We start from the raw sequence: 20,172 nt of genomic DNA, 5'->3' as shown, positions 1-20,172 counted from the left end.
CAAACACAAAAAAAGTCACTTTTCCATGTACAAGATGGGACTGCATTCTTTGTAATCACTAGGACCTTGGCTACTACTTTTTGTTTAAAATACAAACTAGCTCAGCACCAGCACACTAGCAAGAGCATAAGGATTGATATTGCTATACTGGTAAAAGCTCAAAAAGTGAAATCCTTTTGCCAGTATAACTGACTCTATTGAAACAATTGGTTTAAGCTGTACAAGCAAAAATGACTCTTTAAATGGTAAAACTTGTGCTGCCACCAGGCAGCCTGATGAGGCATCCTACCACAAAATCCTTTCATGTGGAGGCAAGGCTTTCGGCACAGGTTCATGCCATCTAGCTGAGTAGCTGAGAGAGGCTATATAGCTGTGTTAGATAGCAAGTGAATGCTTTGCATCTGGGACTTAGGCTCTTTATGATGATTGCTAGCTGGAAATAGCAGCAGTAGGGATTTCAATGTAGTTTGGGGGCCAGTTTCAAGCTTCTCTAGATCATTCCATGTGGGGTAGCAATGGGGTGTGTTTCATTGTGATGGATCATTGCCAGCAGTGGCATCAATTGCACCTGTGCTGACTGAGCTGCCATGTTCCTGCTGCCTGCTGCTCAATGGAAGCATACAGGAGTACTTTCTCCCCAGCTAAGGATGGGAGCTTTCACTGACCCATGTTCCTTCCTTCTGGTCACAGGCCGCTGTGCTCGCTGTGGGGAGAATGTTGTTGGGGAAGGCACTGGCTGCACAGCCATGGACCAGGTCTTCCACGTGGAGTGCTTCACCTGCATGACGTGCAAAAACAAGCTGAGGGGGCAGCCTTTCTATGCAGTAGAGAAGAAAGCCTACTGTGAACGCTGCTATATTGTAAGTACTTCTGGTTGTTTTTTTTTGTCTACCAGTTTTTAATATGCAGACATCATGAACGTTTGTTTTCTTTATTGTTGTGCTGTTGCCTTATAGCCAAAACCAGGCAATCTTATGGCAAACTGATGGGCAGTAGTTTTCCTTTGGTCTTCAAAGGAATTCAGATCACTTTGGCTTCCTTGGTTAACTTCATTATCTGTTCTGTCCAAGCTGTGAAATGAAGTGACCAAACTGAGAGAAAGTGATGATTTGAGCTCTGAAAGGAGCAGGCAATGCAGTGGTTTTTAAGAGATGGTGTCATTCTGATAAGGCTTTTTGTGTTCAGAAATGCGTTACCAAAACCCTTAGAGATGTTGGTGCCCACTAAAATGTAGAAGATGAGATTCAAGGTAGCGCTGCAACTTCTGAAATCGTGACTTCTGTGTTTCTTAATGAAGCTAGTGGAAGCCTTTCCACTGAACTAACGGCTGTTGGATTGGGTATCTTTTGAAGCCTAACTTACCCTTAAATTTCACTCTGTGCCTTTAACAAGCCCTTAAATCAAACAATTAACTGCACCTTTTAAGAGGCTCCCATAAGAGACAGTTGAAACCTGTTGTACAGTTGTAAATGAAAGAATCGTCACATAACGTGCCTGAGGCCTTACCTTGCTGTGAACTTAGCATACAGTATGTTGGGAAAACGCCTATAATCTAGAGTAAGAAAAGCTCCAGAACATTCTTAACACATTGATGGGTCTTCCTTTAAACCTCAGAAGTAGAGTCCTTTTTATAAACCATTGATTTTCTTGCCTGTTGTTAAATTAGCTTATTTTAAACTGAAATCTAGTTTAAGGTTAATAACTACAGCATGCAAGTTCCTCCTTTATGTATTTTCCTTGTGAAAGCCGATGTGCCACCAGTATGTTGCATAGCATATTTTATTTACACAGATGGTGGAGTTTTGTTTGTTTGTTTTTGAGGGGATGAAATGGACTGAGGCCCTTCCATAATTAGACCTTATTTTTGAAAGCAGAAATTTCTGGCATGCTGATAATTAAAGAAATAATAGATATTTCTGAAAATGCGACTGCTATCCAACTATTTCATCCTGTTTCTGTGAAGACTTTTCACTGGGATTATTGCTGGAATACTGAATATAGGAAGGGCAGATTTTGTCTTATTTACAGCAGTGGTGATAAGCGAGTCACAGTAATTGACTTTTAAAACCTATATGATTTTTTTGATTGAAAAATATACAGACATACCCCTTGAACATTATTTCCTTTGTTGTTTGTTTGTTTGCACTGAAATGATTGTATGATAAAAAGTTGTGATTTCTTAGGATGTTTTTGGTGCCCATGTGCAAAGCACTGCAGATTTCAGGAAGGTGTGTTCATAATGCAAGGGGAGCATCTTGATACAACAAGTTAAACATCTCATTCACTTCAGGATGGAATTGACTTCATCTGCTTGCAGATTGATGCTTTTCCTCTTTTTTAAATCAAGCAGGCATTCTTCACTACTCATCTGCTTTAGTTTGGGAAAACATCTGCATTAGCCACTGTAGTAATGGTTTAAGATTATTTAATCCCATTACTTATACACTTCATTAGCCTGAGTGAATTGTTGGCAAGGGTTCAGTAAACTTCCTACATTGGGAGATAAAAGGATAAAAAAAAAAGGGAAGGAAGAAGGATTCTGTTCCTCATTTTCTTTCAAATTTATCTTCTATCTATTTAGGGGGATAAAGGAATGATAATTGCCTGGTTGCATCTGCGTTTGTATGTTCCATGATACAGCTTTGCAGCTCTGAGTACAGAGCAATGAGTAAACGTTTGATAGCTTTCTCTTATATAATCAGAGGAGGCCTTTAAATGCTTACCAATGCAATCCATGGGGAAAAAAAAGAAAGAAAAAAAGGTTATGGACTTAACCCAAAACACTTTTGAATCCATCTGCTGCTGCACATGTAGGGGAAAGGGTGGCCCGACTGATAAGTGCTACATATGTGTAGCTTGACAGCAAGTACTGTGAGTGGGGAATGGCAAGGAGGAATCTGGCAATCTGATGGAACAAGAATAAATAACTCAAGCAAATATCAGACTATTACTCCTGGATAAGCAGGTGCTGGGAGGCTGTCTTGTTACCCCTCAGACAGCTCAGCACTTTGCTCTGCTGAAGGGCAGATTCGTGAAGGATTTGGGCCCCTGCAGTGCTACTTAGGCTCAAAGAAATCTGTGTCAGAGTTCTGTCTGATTGATTTCTCAATGAAATGATGTTGGTGTTGGCTTCAGAGGGAACGATGAGTGTCTGAGTACGCTGAGAGCCTGGACTGAGTTTGCAGGTTGCTCTTGATCTTGCAAATGGACTTGGGGCCCTTAAATTGCTGGGGCATGGTCTGAATGCTGTTGTTTTCAGATGTGTGATGCAGTCATACTGAGGTCAATTCGAGTTAATCACCTGCCTAAAATGTAACTTGCGTTTAAGGATTTTGCCTCTAAGTTGGTTTTTTTAGTTTTCTCAAGTCCCACTCAAGAAAATAACCTGGAAATAGGGAGTTCTGTATAAAATAATGGGACTGAAGATCCCAGACTCAGGTTCCTGTGAGCCTAAATCCCCACGGAACACAGGGCCTGCATGACTGCCTTGAGACAGCACAGTGAACCAGTGGCTGTAGACAGCTCTGGAAACAGGATTCTCAGCTGGTATAAATCTGAGTTAATTGATGATGCTTATTTACTGGTCTGCCTAATTTATGCCAATTTTTACCCTGCATCTCTACCTCCTCATGTTCAAAACTCTTGACCTGTTGTGCAGACCACTAGGCCACGCTGCTTTATGAATATTAAAGAAAGTCAACTCCAATTAATTTGCCTGGTCTTGGTGTATAAATTCATGAATTCTTGTTTTTAATAATTCCCTTGTGTGACTCATGGCCATACGCACATTGAAAAACAATGCAAAAATAAAAATACACTTTTTTTTTCAACAATTAGAATTGGCTAATCTTCTCAGTTTGTTACATGACTCTCCTTAGATGTGGTGGAGTGAAGACATAATTAAGATTACTGTGAAGAGCTGTGTTTAATTAGTATTTAGTCAATACCAGGCTTAAATAGCCTGCAGAAGTGTTGTTTCTTGCTTTTGTTTCTGATGTCATTAGTGATCCATTAAAGAAGAAATTCTGCAAAAGTCTGTGAATTAACATCAAAGGAAGTCAATCACCTGTCTGAAAATGTTTACTAGCTGGAATTTGAATACCAGAGTTCATTTCTTTCACAAACAAAATTTCCCCTACCCAAAGGCTGGTCACTATCATTTCCTTATGAAAGCTGTGAGATCTGCTGCCAGTGTGTTTGCTGGTTTTGCTCTACATCCAAGGATTCTTTCATTATTGATGTTATTTCTAAAAGAGTACCAGTCTTCTCCATTAAGACACTTCTGCTCCTGCTCAGCTAAAAGCAACTGTAAAAAAATAAAGTGTTAATAGGAAGCAGATGTCTCCTAGTCATTACGACAGTCAAACAACATCTGAAATATCACAATAGGGTTTCTATTGTAACCAACTCAGTGCTGTACATGTGATGAGGACAGTGTCTGCAATATGTTATCAGTATTCTTTTCCCCTCCCTTACAGGACAAATTAATGACAAAAAACAAATAAAACACAAAAAAATATGGTTTGCTTCCTCTTAAGTAGCTGAAGAGATTTTAGCACTGGGCTCAGAGCAGAGCAAAGTTTAAGAGTAATATCAGTGGAACTGCTGTTATAAAAGATTGAAGAGCGTGATGTTAGAGCAGTGCCAGCTGTCCTCTTTCCAAATACAGTATTATCCTAAGGACTGAACACAAGGTTAACCAGACACACCAGTTTGGCAAGGGTGATGCTGCTGTTTTGTGAATGGGATGTTCTTTGATGTCCTGATGACTTTCTCCAGGACATGGAAATTTCCCTCTGTTCTTTTTCCCCTTTCCTGGCGGTTCAGTGGTTGGCAGTGGGAGATAAACTCTCTATGAGGTTGAGGGCTGAGAGGTGCTGAGCACCTGCACTTAGCACAGAAAGCAGGATCTGGCCGATGTTCCTGGTGACTTATTTCTTCTGCTATGTCTGAGTCAATGCAGCCCACTGTGGACCTGAGGGAAGTGTCACAGTGTGAAGGAGATGAGAAAGCAGAAATAGCCATAGTCAAATGAAAAGGAGTTCAGAGAATTTGTAGGCTGAAAATGATGAGCAATTGATGGAGGAAGAAACCGTGACTCATGCCTGTCTGTCTGCCTAAAACACGAGAAGACAGAGGATATGCTCTGCAATTCCATTTGGAGACACAGGGATGGAGGCTGACCATTTCTGCTGCATAGTGAGAGGTACTGAGAGTATAACGTTAAACCCTAGCCCAAAGATCACTTGCTTGCAAGGATGTTACAGGGTGAAGTTCATCTTTCCCTGGCAGTGAAGTGGTGGGAGTGCCTGAAAGGGTCTGAATTTTGCATGACCTAGCACCTGAGCATTGCTGTTCCCTAGCTTTAAACACAGGACTGTAGCACACCACTTCTTTCACCAGTTGTGTATTTTTGCACACAATAGAAGTAGTAGGGTTTTTAAGGCCAGAAACCTTTTAGCTTTCTGGCCTATCAAGACTGTAGCTCAGTACAAGACTAGATATTAAGGGGAACTTCTCCAAAAGGGTGGCTGGGTACTGGCACAGGCTGCCCAGGGAGGTGGTGGAGTCATTGTTCCTGGAGGTGTTCAAGAACTGTGGGGATGTGGCACTGAAGGACGTGGTCAGTGGAAATGGGTTGGGGTCGAACTGGATGATCTTAGTGGTCATTTCCAGCCTTCGTGATTCTATGAAATGCTGATATTTCAGGAGATTTCAGTGTTAACTCAATTAGTGCTCATGGAAATGGTTGTTAAAAACTACTACAGGCATCTGGTGTTGTAAACTTCGCCCTGTGTGCACACGAGCGTGGCTGTGCCAGAGCAGATACCTTCTGTGCGTATGATTTAAAGTCAGGTTGATCCCTGCAGTAAAATCATATCTATTTTTAAAAATAATTCTGCAATTTGTAAGCAGAGATTACAGCACTAATTTAGCAACCATGTAACAATTTAAATTGGACCAGAAAAGACAAACTATAATTTAAAGATTTTTTTTTTTTTCATGATACAAGTTTTCTTCTTTTTAAAGTAAAAAGCCCTTTATTCTTGTTTTTGTCAAGCGACGTATTGAATTTGAGAGTAATTTATGGAAAGTGCTGCCAGCATGGTATTGCGAGTGCTCCACAATTTGAATTTAAACTGCTCAATGGGATCATTAAGACTATTATGCCTGCTTTCCAAAGAGTTTGAATTCAAAGTGACAACTGGAACAAAAATATAAAATAAACTAAAAAGAAGTCATGCACTCTTTACGTGGTGGAATTTTTCTGCCCTCGAAATATTTCATTGAGATCAATGCTCTTCTTCAGTCTCCTCCTGGAAAAAGAGCTGGTGTTGCTAGTTTTAGTGCTGCGTTCCTGCGTGAGTCATCAGCAGCAGGGAAGCTGAACCTGTGACCTGTGGATCTAAAAGCATTTCGTCTCGGCTGCTGGAACTGGGATGCAGCTTGGCGGCAGCAGGCTGCTGCCCTGGATTTTGTACCCTCGGTGGAGGAGGTCTGTGGGCATTGCAGGAACAAAGCTGGCCCAGAGTGTTGGTTTGCTTACAGGCATGATCCTATTTGGATCCTATTGGTTATTAGACGTGATGATTTTGTTAGTATAGACCCAAGTGTTAATTTCTTAGAACTGTAAAATCAGTTGAGTTGGAGAGGACCCTTAAAGGCCAATAAAAAAAAAAAGTACAAATGGAAGCTGGGGGAGGCTAGGTAGGCATGAGCTTGGTGCTGCTACTTTGAGTGGTAAATGGTCTTTTGCAATTAGAGCGTAAAATAGAGGAGAATGGGGTGCTATTACAGAAACTGTCCCTGGAGCTTCTAGGTGTCCAAGTCTGAGAGATATAAAAATGTGTGTGAGAGAATGTCAGTGAAGCAGTTTCTGTCAGAACTGGGGTAGATGCTGAACTTAGCCGACCCATGAAGCATGCTTTGGTTTTTTTTTTCAGTGGCCTGATAGCTGTTACAAGGATTGGGTCATGTCTCTTGTTTTGTCACTGAACAGAAGGAAAAGGTTTCTTTCTGAGGGAGCAGACAGGCTTTTTCAGTAACCTCCTTTCTAAAACAAAATTCTAAAGGGGAAGAAAGCATACCATGAGATGACAAAAGTATATTGTGTAGCTGCTCTATGGAGACTCAGAGGGTCATATCAAAGAAGATGGGGCCAATTTATCTCACTGTCTAACAAGGACAGGGCAAGAAGTCTATGAATGGAGGAAAAACTCTAGTGGTCTCTTAGAAGATGCTAAAGCATCAGCCCTATGAAGAACTGCACTGGGCTAACCTTGGCAGAAGGTTCTCTGAGCTGGATCAGACACCCGTCTGCTGAGGATGACATAAAGACAATAGAATTATTCTTAGTGCAGCAGGATCTGCTTGGCTAACCAGTCTGAATCACCTGAAGGGTTTAAGGGTGCTGTGTACCCTATTTTCAGCCTACAGTTCCAGTTTGCCATCATGTTGTTCACCATTAATAGAGGCAACTGATTGAAACAGATAATGGGGGGGGATGAGGCTCCACCTCAGTGTAAATGACTTTTCAGAGAATTGAATAAATTGTTGCTTAACAGGAAGACTGGCTGTGGGTTGCAGAGTAAAACAACTTGATGATAACAGCGTTACATGGGAGATATTTCTGAAAGTTAATGGTCAGCACCTAGAGGTGTGTTGTAAGATCAACCTGAAGGAGAGCTGATTCACCAGCTCAGAGATGTCTTGGCTGGTCGAAGTTGTGCTGGAGATGGATGGGCTACAAATCATGGGTAGGTGTGAGATATCTGCAAGAATGTGTCTATATCAGATGAAGATTCCTCCTCCACACTAGGGTTTGCTTAAGAGTTCTGTGGTGGCTTGGTAGAATCCAGGTCTTTTCTCCTGTGTATGATGGCAGCTCCAGACACTTCCTGTCTCTGCCTCTAGCTTGTGTAATTACGGACATTCTTCATATTTGATTGTATAAAGTAAACATTTAGTTGACATCTGCAATCTAAAAAATTATACTGTGGGAAACTTTGTGAAGAGAGTTCTTGGTGTGACTGAAATGAGATGGCATTGTGATGGACCGGCGGCTGCCACTCAGTGAATTTCTCACCTCACAGGGTGAATTCCACTTATTATGTATTCTTAGGAAAAAAAAAACAGACTCACTTTCTGTAGGACCATAGAAGTTTTATGGCTCCTGGCTATACATCTGCTTATGGATTATACAGTGGTGGAGGGAACAGTGGCCTGATTTAGCAATGACTTCAAGTTGTGTTGAGATTTCCCTTTAGAAGTAGTCTAATGCTTGTGTATGTCTTTTAGAGCTAGGAGAAGCAGCTTATCAGACAATTAAAAAAGTCTCATGTGTGAGCATCCTTGGAGTAAAGGGAAAATCTTTCTCATTTGCAGTTAAGTATGGATGGATATTATATGGCAAGCCATGTCTAGTGCTTGTATCACCCATCTCTGCTTTTCTTTTGCTTGTAGCTTGTTGCCTTCTTGATGCCTTCTTTGATGCTTTCACCCTTTTTTGCTACCCAAATAGCACGTAGATATCCTACTCTAATAAACTATCCTTATGATGAGCCCGTGAACAGCAGGAAATAGTCTCCATTTCAAAAATACTTTCCTAGTAAACAGCAGTAGGTGGGTGGAGAGAGTGGTGGCGTTGCCCACTTATTGCAAGTAAAGAACTGTCTGCAGGAACATTAGAGGCTTTTTAAGATAAGACATGGACCTCCATTGCTGGGATGCCTTCAAGGACAGATGGTGCAGAAATCTGTAAAGAATGGTTGGGAATGAATGGAGCTTTTTCTGGTTAAGAGCAGATCCAGGGGTCTTTTCCCGGCCCTGCTTCCTCCACTTCTGAGCTCAAGCAACTTGCCCAGGACTGCAGGCACAGCCTGCAGTGTGCAGCATGGGCCTCCTGTGTCTCAGTGTCCAGCCTAGTTGCAGTTCAGCCTGCAGACATCTTCGAGAGAAGGTATTACCTTTCTTTTCTTCCCCTTCTCAAAGCACTGCAGTCAGGGGAGATGTGGCTGTTGCTATGAAATGAATGAGAGCAAGCAGCTGGAAACTGAGTGGTGTCTCTTGGGAAACAAGGAGGGTGGGAAGTAGCATGACAATTCCCTTCCATGAGTCTTACTGCTTGCTTACAGCCCTGCATAGTTAGCTATTGCTTCAAACTGCTGAAGGCAGTTGTTTTGGAAAGGCTGTGATTTGTTTGGAAGAGGTCCTGCAGTCTAAGTGTGCAATGCCATCAGATCCATGTATTATTGAGTTTGCTCTGTCCTGCTCCGTGTAGTAGTGTCAAAATGCCATACTATCCAGAGATAAGTCAGAACTCATCTAAGAAAGTACAGATTTAATACAGTAAGCAAAACCTTTTGGTTGTTTTGCACCACTGGTGTTATGCTTGCAGAGCTGCTGGTAAAGCCCAAGCCTTGCAGCCAGGCTGTTACAGCTGCCAGAAATAAAGCTGAATCTGTCCTGGGGTGTGTGTGGATTTAGCAGGTATGATTTACCCATAGCAGCCTTTCAGAGAACAGAAAGCCTTGTCTTGCTGACTCTTACTCAAGCTGTCCTCTTACTTTGGTCCAGACAGCAATTTGCAAGCCCGGCTGCCAGGGAGGCGAGCGGGCGTTTGCAGCTTGCCACTTCAACCCGTCTCCTTGGTGAAGCCACACTCTGAGGAATTTGCTCTGGCAGAAGCTCAGTCTGTGAGGCGATCCTCCCTCTAGCGTCCTGCCTCTGTTTCTTCACTCCAGGACATCAGTTTGCCTGCGTGCTGTGTTTGTTTGCAGGAGAGGAAACTGTTCAACTTGCCATTGCACACACACACAAACCCCAACGGGCTTGGTAGATTTCTGGTTAGAAAAACAAAATCATGCCAGTTTAGGGAAAACACAACAAGCGTGAATGATGACAAGAGAAAAAAGTTTATCGATTCTAAGAGTATCCTGAGCTTGTGGAGGGCAAAAGCAAATTGCAAGTGTTTTTTCTCACAGCTGCACTGATCATAAAGCCATGGGCCAAGTGCAATATTGACAGAAAAGGTAAATCATCCACTGGGGTATTTCGGGCAGGAGGAGGAGCAGATTATAGCTTGGATCCGGTACTGCTTAGCTGTTGCGTTTGCTGGGGACAAGTGACAGTTGTGCATGGGCTGCTTTCCTGGCGTTGGTTAATGTAGGCCATGAGATCTGCGGTCTGTGAGCCCTCACCCATCACTCAGGGACCATCCGCTGTGTGGCGGCAATGATGGCAGTGTGCTGCAGGGAGCAGGCAGGCGTCTGGCTGGTTTGCAGAGTGTGCTGAGATCTGTACTGCATTGCCCCTGCTTTTCCCTGGCTGTTTTCCTGCTTTTTCCTGGCAAACACGTGACATAAGAGCATTGCATGGGTTTCTCACAGCAACCTGACTGTGACCCTCCAAGCAGAAGCGCTTACACACAGTTTTCAGGCAGTGCAAGAAGTGTAGGGCCATGGAACCGGTGGCAAATGCCATGCAACGTGCCTGTCTCTCTCAAGGCTTTCAGAGTCATCAAAAATTGAGTTTTGTGAAATGTTCTGTACGAGAACCTTTGTAACATGTTTGATTTTAGAGCAGCAATCAAGTAGAAAGCAGAGATTCAAGAGGCTTCTTCAGGCACCCTGGGAACAAGCGGCTGCAGACGCTGGGGACTGGAAAAGATCCTTGTGTTGCTTTGTTTTGGTTTTATTGTCTGGCTGAAGCTGGTCTTCTAACATTTGATAGTTCAGCGCTGTGGCTCATCGTATTTACATCCATGCTGTTGGACTCCCTAAGGCTGCTGGCTGGGCCTTATGTTGTTCCACGATTCTAGTGTTACCTAATGCTCTCTATATAGGTATTTTCAAACTACTACTCCAAAAATCTAAACAAATAGTGGTTGTGGTGCCCAAAACCAACCAAACCTGGATACTTTCCCTCGCTTGTTAAGGGAAATATACAGCAAGTTTAAAAACAGTGATGAAATGTAAATTAACTTTGAGATGTTATCAGGAATTGAGATTTTAAGGATGGATATTCCATTAGCTCTTGACAATGTAGCTTTTTGTTTAAGGACATGTTTGAACCAATACACCATCTTGGCGTTCCACCAGCAGAGGTATCTGTGTAAATGCAATCTGTGTTAAAGCCAGACAACACTTTAAAAAAAAAAAAATTATTTAATATTTCCTACAGCAAGCCATCTGTGACTGGTCATATTTTAGGAAGCAAGTGAACATCACAGCAACGTTTCTCGCTCTATTTGAGTAACTTTTAGACTTTTAAAATTCAATGTGCTGCCAAATATTTATGTTCTGTTGTGAAAAGAAAAATATTTGTTTGACATCCCAATCTCCCTGGCAGTTTGCAGTCAGTTGCTCCTCTTAGGAGCTACTTTTTTTTGTTACCTCGTGGTTAGAGTAAGGTAAAAGAAGGGTGCACGCCTTCAGGGGAGGTTCAGGTTAGAGATGTGGGTTAGTGGGTGGTGTTGGTGGTAGGTAGATGGTTGGACTAGATGATCTTAGAGGTCTTCTGTAATCTTAATGGTTCTGTGGGCAGCCCTGAGGATGCCCTCTGGCCTCACTCCTCAGCAGCCTGTAGGGCTGCAGTATGTGATGCAGGTTTGCAGAGAACAAAGCAGAGGTTGGGCCTTCAGACTTCACCAGCAGGCTGTGGTGTGAGGGAGGGCAGGTTGGGCACCATGTTGTGCTTGCTGATGGGTGCAGGAGGTGGCAGAAGAGTCACCACAGCCCAGGTGGCCATCCCACATTCCTGTCAGTGTGCAAAAAGCTCAGGGTTTCCCAGAGAAGTGAAATGTTGTGCGGTGTTTTGCAGCACGCCTACCACAGACACTGCAGCCATCTCCAAGGCAACCCAGTTGCCAGAATTTAACAGCAGAAAGGCAGGGGAAAAATTAGTGATGGCCTAAATTATGGCTGGCAGATACTGCTGAGCCTAAAGCACATTGATGGGGCTGAGCTCCGCTCTAAGTAATACATGACTTGCTTTCAGTAATGATTTTCACAGGAAGCTTGTGTTTTATCCTGCTCCACAGATTTATGGCTGGCCTAAACTTAATGTAGTGAATGTAGTGAAATGCATTTGTTCAAGGGCTCAGAAATCGTTGTGATCCTTTTATTACACAGGCGTGCTAATAATTCCAGTCCTTGAGGTAGTCCTGAAAGAGTTAATTCCATTTTGAAAAGGCTGGAGCGTGCTGAAGGAGTCCCTGGTGGCCCAACACCAATTTTTGCTCAGTGCTCTTTTGGAACGGTCCATATAACTTACCTGTGCTTACCACCCTGGGACTATTGCAGCCTGAGAAATCCAGATGAATCACAGCGCATCACCTGTCTACATGCCTATTGCCTATAGTAGCAAAGCCATGCATAGAATGAATGTACTCTTACTTACATGCTGGGAAGAGACCCTTACAGCATAGAGTTGGAAGAGAAAGCAGTCCAGATTTGCTCTATTACCTCTGACAGGTTTACTTTCACTGTGGCATGGCAATAAGATTAAAGTTTTATAGTAATATTACCTCCATCCAGACCCAGAAAAAAAGGCATAAAACCTCTCCTCGCCACCGCTTGGATTTCAAACTCTTTTTATAGAGCTACTGCATCTGTTAATAAAATCCTTAATTCATCCTGAACATTTTATTGTCACTTCAGATAAAAGTTTAATCAGATAGAATTATTGCCCTTCTAATATTCCCTTAACCTTTGCGTTTTAGACTTGAACCATATCGGTTACATTTTAAAATCTCTTTTTTTATGGACTTGAATGCCCCCATCTCAGTTTTAGAGGGTACTTTTGCACAGAAATGCCATAGTCTGTTTTGAGGTCGTGTGAAAACTTTAAAGGCTCCAATCTGAGCGCTGCTCACTTTCTGTTGAAGTGTCTTGCATGCCCTATTAATTACTTTAATGGTGACATGCTGGTTTAAGGGAGCTCTTTATTAATACCACTAAATCTTCTTTTATTGTTGTTTAAACACTTTTTCTTTCCTTTATGTAGATGTATTTAATCCTTTCTGTCTTTAAAACAAATGAGTGCATAACTCCACACGAAGCGCCTGACGCTTCCATTTGGCATTCTCAGGAGGGGGCAGAGGAGCATTGCACTCCCTTGCCTGCAGCATCCGCATCCCGGCAGAGACAGAGAAGCATGCATCTCGACTTGTGTCCATAATCTGATGTTAGATTGTTGTGAGGGAAGTAATTGTTAACATTTTATTTATTATCTGTCTTTCCAGAAATAAGATTTGCAAACAGATTTGCCACAGATTTGCTTCTGCTGTTCCAGAATGTTGAAGTTTTAGAGGTCAGTGTGGCTTTCTTGTTGGAAAATGTAGCAGCCCAAGTTCAAGAGAGGATGTGTTCATGTCTGAGCCCTTTCCTAGGAAGGAAAGCACATCAGTTTGCTCTTCTCAGTCACAGCTCTTTGACTGATAATGTCCTAGTTGTTCATTTTAACATAGAAACAAAAAGGATCAACTATACCAGCTTACTTAAAGGAGAACAGCCGTTAGTTAGCTGGCAAAGCACTGACATCCCTGTCTGCCGTTGGGTTTTAGTCTGTCAGATCTCTATCTTTCTATGATTTTTATCTTTTTTTAAAGTGTGCATTTTGATCCAAATTAGTTGCAGATTTTCTTGGTCTGGAGAAGGGGAAACAAGATATGAGAAAAGCAATTATCTTTGGGACCCAGAGAAACATATTTCAAAAGCACATAAGTGACTGAAGAACTAGATTATTCTTGGTCTGCCAACTCATTCTTGACAATGAGACTTGAACTCCTGGCAGCTAAGTCATCTTGTTCTTCAGTCACTTCTGAAAGTGTTCCCTCCAAAATGTTCCAACAGCGACTGAAGATTCTTGAACAAATAACTTTGAAAACATTTCACCAACAGCAAGAGTTCTCTTGTTTCTCTTTTATTTCTTTCTTTCTCTCCCCTCCCCCCTTCCTTTAATTTAGGTGTAGGGGATTGTTTTTTGCAGCCTCTTGACCTCTCTTCTTCCAGATGACTTTTGTCTCCTGACCCATTTGTGCCCAGTTGGGTAGCAGAGTTTCTGTGCACCACTCCAAAGCTAATATATACCTGTATATATGCACAGACTTGCACGGGTTGAACACAAAGCCTGAATTCAGTCTGAAATGATTTGCTATCTGCTTGGAACAGGTCTGCCATTCTGTCGCGAACTTGCGCTTGGGTTTGTCCAAATCACTCTGCAGTTATCAGCGGCACATTTTGCTGCTGGGTGTCTGAGGCCTTTTGCTCACAATTGCTATTTTAATTTCAGAAGCAGTCAGTATGCCCATGCACTTATACAGCACTAAATGATAGCTTTTGCATTTTCAATTTTTGCTAAATGGCACCCTTTGCTTTTTTGAATCAGTAGCTAATTAAATGGCAAGGCAAAGTGCTATTTGGTGGGCCACAGGTGTAGAATCACTCTAGGTTAGACAAAGGACCTGATCCTGTAAATCAGAGTAGTCTAAGACATCGACCTGCTTGCACCAGTGTTGATTTGGATGCGCCTTGGTTACTTGGTGGGAGCTGGATCAAACTTTGGTGCCCAACACTTCATGGCTAATGATAGGGCAAGAGGCATGGACCCTATTGCATAAAATACCCGTCCTGTGAGCAGTCTAGACTGACTACATTAACATGTTTTCAATTTTCCTTTTTAAAGTCAAAGATGAGTAAGAAGGATTCAGGTGAATTTTTTGTGGAGATTCCCTAAAACAAACTGAAAAAGCTTTAAAAAATAAAGCATTTTTTTTTTTAGCTTGTATTTACTTCCCTTTTCCCTTGTGGAGACCTTGTTTATTTTTTAAATAAATAATCCTATTTTAAAGCAGTGTAAATAAATTGCAAAACGTGCTCCAATGGGGTGGATAAATGTATTCCATCTGCTGGGGAGTGATTATTAAATAATTCACAAGTGGCAAACCCAGGAGTGGTTATCCATTTTCCCTTCATTCATGGGTGTTTTTATTTTTACATCCCGTAGGAGCTAATTATGTTTCCTTTGTACATAATGTTTAATAATTCTTAAAATCTGGCACTAACCCCTCCATCTACAGAGTCTTCACATTTTCCAAAATATTTCTGCATGCGTATGCATGCAGTAGTTGGCAGAGGAAGATGTTTGTTACCTTTCTTCCTCTTTTTTTTTCTTCCCTGTGTGTGTTGAGACGTAGGTATTGATGTCTAAATTGTGACAGGGAACTGGGAAGCAAATTTTCTTGTGTTGAAGGGAATTTGCTCCTGCACAGATGGCGAATGGGACCCAGCCCAGCTCAGACCTTTGCATGGGAATCTGTGTGACTTCAGGGCTGTGAAAGCTGTCAAGGTTTGGCTTGAACTTCAACCCTTATGTCAATAGGAAGCAATGGAAGGAAGTAGGGCGTGCATTGAGAGGGCCCTGTTGCTTTTTGCTCGGTATCGGGAAGAGTTTCGTTATCTTCTAAAGGACCAAGAGTGAGCCCAATGAACACAGCTTGTGGGTAAGCAGGAAGCAATTACCCAAGATAAGCATGAGCCAGATCCCACCAGTGGGAAAACTGTCATCAGTATGTGGTTTGGTGGGCTCTGGGTCTGACCCCAAGGGAACTACTCAACTCCTGGTAGCTAGCAGCCCTGCAGGCCTCGTGTGTGAGCAGGCAGGGAGTGTGGCTGGGATGAGGATTGGATGAGGCTGGCACGTAGCAGGAGGCTGCAGAGTCAGCAGCTGGCACCTCCACTGCTATATCCCATTTCAGCAAGGTTCCTGTTCCCGTAACTGCGCCTGCATCATGGGGCAGAGGGTGAGGGATCATCATCCCACGTTGGTGCCTGAGGCCCTGCAGTCAGAGCTGGGCTCTACCCTGAACCAGAGGCAGATGGTTGCAGTTAAAGGACAATCCCTAACTTGATGTTAAAATGTGTAATTAGCCACAGGAAATTCTTTCTTCAGCTGATGAAGACAGGAAGGTAAAAGCATCTCTTAATTCTTTCACTATTTTTCTGGGGGAGTTAAGCAAATCTGGCTGCCCTCACTGGGGGGAAACAGCAGTGCTGCTTCCAAGCAGGTAATGCACTCTGCTGCGCTCTCACATGTCCAAAGGTCTGTGCTGTCTGCCAGGGAGCACCAAACCCCTCTCGCTACAAGGCAGAGCCATATTTTCATTTTCTTTTCCTTCCCTTTCCACATTCCCTGTAGGCAAACAGCTTCTCCCTGGGACAAAGAGCAGACCCCAATATTTTGTTGCTATGATTTCGAAATGATTCTTGACCTGGGAACTCCTCCTTTTGTTATGCTGCTAATCCCCTGTCCTAACTGGGGAGCTGTCTTTGGAAAGAAATGCAGTTTGGGTGTGAATTATTAGAACCTTGAACATTTTGCTTGTTTGTGAGGAATGGCTCTTCTTTCCTTCCCAAAACATTTCCCAAGCTCATATTCTGTATAGCTCCATTATAGTCAAAACTGTGGTCAGAATAGCATTTCCCATGACTGCTGCCTGTGCAGAACACAAATGTTGCTGCTTTCAGTTTAGGACTGAAGTGCTGCAACTACTGACGGTAGCGCTGAGTCTGGGCTCCCTTCCCCATCTCATTTCCTGCTCCACGTGGTCAGTAACTTTCACTCCTGGCAACCGTGCACCAGAATGGTAGAGCACAGGGGAGCTAATATCCAGGTGAAGGAATTGTGGCAAGTGATGAAGTTGATTTCACTGCATATGAAGTCATAGAGTGAATGAGCAGTGTGTTCAACACTGGATGCGCTGTGGACATGAAAAAAAGAGTAGAGGCTGGGGGAATGAGATGAGGTGTGTTAGCTAGCACCACCAGCTGCAGGAAGGGTTGTGTGAGCACAAGGCATGTTAGGCTGCTTTAACTTGAACCTAAGGAAACTGGGAAAACAGCTGAGGACTGGAAGGGTGTTTGAAGGATATGACTGGAGTCGGGGAGTACAAAATTACTGCCATGCTGGCTCTTCTGTGCCTGAGGCTCATCCTTACATTAGCAGTTCTCCAGGAGACACCTGCGTTCTGCTTGCAGACCTGGGCTGCTGGCACCTCCATCGAGGTGTCATTTTGTTTTGCATTTATCTATGTCCTTCGTTTTATCCAGGACTGAGCATTGTCACTTGAAGGCAGAGGGAGAGCAAGCTCTCCGTTCTCTAGAAAGCTGAGTCCAGGAAGTAGATGTCTCCATGTTGCCCTGCTTTCTTCTCATCCACGTGGACTGCTTCTCTCCCTGGATCTCATTGGCTTTGGGTCTCCCACTTTTCGTATGGCTTTTCTGCCTATTTTGGTGACCCCTTTGCTGCTTTTGCTCCCTGTCAAGCACATAGCGGGAGAAGTGATTGCTGCAAATGTCAACATGAGTCCAAAGGTAGAGCTGGGAAGGTGGCTGGGTGCTAGATCTGTTGCACATGCCCACAGGAGCTGAGCACCACCTCGTGCTGCCCCTTTGGTCATGACAATGCTGACAGCACCTCTGCTGTAACACACACAAAAGGTATTGAAAAGAGGCCTCCTGCAGCAGCGCAGACATTCAGGATTCTAACACAAAGCCTGTCCACTGGGCTGTAATGTTGTGTAGCATGTATTACAGTGTGCTGTTAAGAAAACCGTAGTTGCCAAATGTTTCTGTTTTTATATAAAGCTATTCCAGCAAGGCTGTTATCTGATTTTTCTCTGGTGCTGAGAAGAGTGGTTGATCAGATGAGAGACCTTGTGGGTGGAATACATTATGTCCAAAAATCAATCATAAGGTGAGGTAGGAATAGGACTGAGTTTATTTACAGACCGTTGACTTTTATAGTTAGCATCATTTATTAGAGAAGATGAAGAAGACGAAGAAGAAAATTAAACAGAGGGCAGGGAAATGTTTCTTTGTGATATTTTTGTGCTTGGCAATGAAAAGAGATGTGTGTACGAGCTGACAATTTATCTTCTGCCCTGAAGAGAAATGACTTGTTCTCAAATGGGCATGAAATGAAATAGTGCAGAACACGATAGGAACTTTTCTGAGTAAATGGGTCAATTTCCTGTCATTCTCTCGATAATTGTATGTAGAGCACACTACGCTCCAAACACTGGCAAATGTGATTTTTTTTTTTTTTCCCCTCCTGTTATTTTACTCTTCTTGTAAATGGGTGGAAAACATATTCCAGTGCTGGCACTATTATAATCAGCTTTTGCCGGTGGCTAATAGCAGTCCATTTTCGGTGAATGCTTATTACCTCCAAGCAGTCCAAGACACTACATAATAACCCAGCACTGTGTAGATTGGTACCGCTAGGAACAAGATGTAGTTATAGGGACTCTATTGCAAATGCCCCGTCACAGCAGGAAATTCACTCATCCCTTTATCTTTTCTTTCCTAATTGCAAAATGAGCCCTAGTTCTGTGGCTGGGGAAGGAACCTGGTTTGCCTTCTGAAGCTTTTTTGATACGGTTGGGGGCTTTCTACCTTGCTATCAGCTAGCAGATTCCTGCAGTTTCCTTTGCTGACAGGAGGCACAGCTGCTACACAGGGGACACAGATTCAAGTCAGATTCACGGAGGACTGAGATGATTTTACTTTGACTGTTATTAATTAAAAATAACAAAAGTGCTGTAACAGGTGTTCAGTGGGTGATGATTAGGGCCCCTCTGGCAAATTGGGCAAATCACATTGGTACAGGTTAATACATCGACAGAGCCTTATGAGTGCTGTTGAACTTTGATGTGAGGAAGCCTGTAGGAAAAGAGGGAGAATGTTTTATAGGGTTGTCCCTCAGGGCCAGGATTCTGGCTGTGGGAATAGCTGGATAAATCCCAAACATTTGATTTCAATAACTTTTTCCAACCTCCTTACTCCAAGCTAAACAAAATCTTGACTTATCTAGCCCATCTCTTCGTGCATAGCCTTATGCTCCTATTTGAAGGCTGTAGAAAGGATAAACACAATCCCAGTCTGATGAGGACTGCAGATTACCTGAGCTGTGTCTGCATCACTTGATGGGGCCAATGTTGATGAACGTGAGGGTTAAAGCCTCTCACTCCTCTCCAGTCACTCAGGGACACATGCTCAGAATTGTGAGAGAAATGGATTTCAACTAAAGCTGGCCAGAAATGGCTTTTTTCCTTCCCCTCTTCCCCCCCTCCAAAAAAAAAAAAAAAAAGGAAAAGAAGAAAAACCACATGTTTTGAAGGATGGAATCTTAAAAGCTTGGAAAGAAATCCCTAAGAACAGGTGCTGTTTGCTTTCTCCCCGCTACTGAATAGATGCTTCTCAGAAGTGTGTCAGAATCAAGACATTTCCCATGGAAATCTCCACTTGGGATAGGAAGTTTGGGACATTTCTGAAGCTGCAGTCAAAATATTTTCACCAGGCCTAACTGCGGCTCCCCCCTCCCCTACAGGGTCAGTGTCACCTTTGTTCTGTAATGAGGAGGAGGTTTCACTCTGGTACAAGTTAGATCGGATCACAATGAAAATAATAGATTTTGTTTTGCTTGTTTGTTTGCTTTTCCTGAAAAGGTTGCAAAGGGTTGCAAGGCTTATAAGCTACCAGATACGTTTCAAACCCGTCCCTTTCCCTTCTATGGTGTAGAAATATGAAAATCTCTAGTAGGCGTCTGTAAGATCAGGCAGGTCTGTTTGTCTTTTGTATATATTCTTGATGCAAATGAACTGGACATAAGGATACCCACAGGACAGCTCTTCAATAACTTCTGCCTGCTAGCAGGAGAGCAAACCCACTCCATGAATCAGCAGTTGGGAAGTATGTTTATGGCTCCTTTGCAGAGTTGGCACTGCTCAACTTTCGTGTAAGGCTCTTGACTCCATGCAAGTCACGAGGAGCTGGCAGTAAATGATCTCTGACCTCCGTCACCAGGGAGATGAGAGAAGTGTGCGCTGTTTATTCCACCTGTCTTTGGAAATGTGCAGCCCTGAAGGACTGATTCAGAAATCAGTTCTGCTCTGTAAGTCTGGAGTAACTCAGCTGAGGGGGATAGGATCAGCCCACTGTAAAAGCCACTGGGGGAATTGAGTCAGATTTCGGCTATGCTGCTACTTTGACCAGAGAAGAAGATCTAGTGACTCTTACTTGGAGCAAAATACAAAAAGATCAAGGGCTGAATTAGTCATTTTCCCCATGTTACATAACAATATTTGAGCAAACATTCTTCTCCCTGAACACT

General features: G+C 42.9%; 1 protein-coding gene across 9 annotated transcripts in view; it reads left to right on the top strand.

Moving 5' to 3' along the window:
* Positions 1-20,172, top strand: part of LPP (LIM domain containing preferred translocation partner in lipoma) — a 301,297-nt gene that overhangs the window by 255,688 nt on the left and 25,437 nt on the right. For all 9 annotated transcript variants that reach the window (XM_072344422.1, XM_072344423.1, XM_072344424.1 and 6 more), the window contains one exon: positions 691-860. In XM_072344422.1, coding sequence (XP_072200523.1) covers positions 691-860 — 170 coding nt within the window. The remainder of the gene's footprint in view (positions 1-690; positions 861-20,172) is intronic.

Source organism: Excalfactoria chinensis, chromosome 9, assembly GCF_039878825.1.
Source record: "Excalfactoria chinensis isolate bCotChi1 chromosome 9, bCotChi1.hap2, whole genome shotgun sequence".
NCBI lineage: Eukaryota > Metazoa > Chordata > Aves > Galliformes > Phasianidae > Excalfactoria > Excalfactoria chinensis.
Note: the sequence above shows the minus strand (reverse complement) of the source record. Positions and strands in the feature narration are given on the sequence as shown.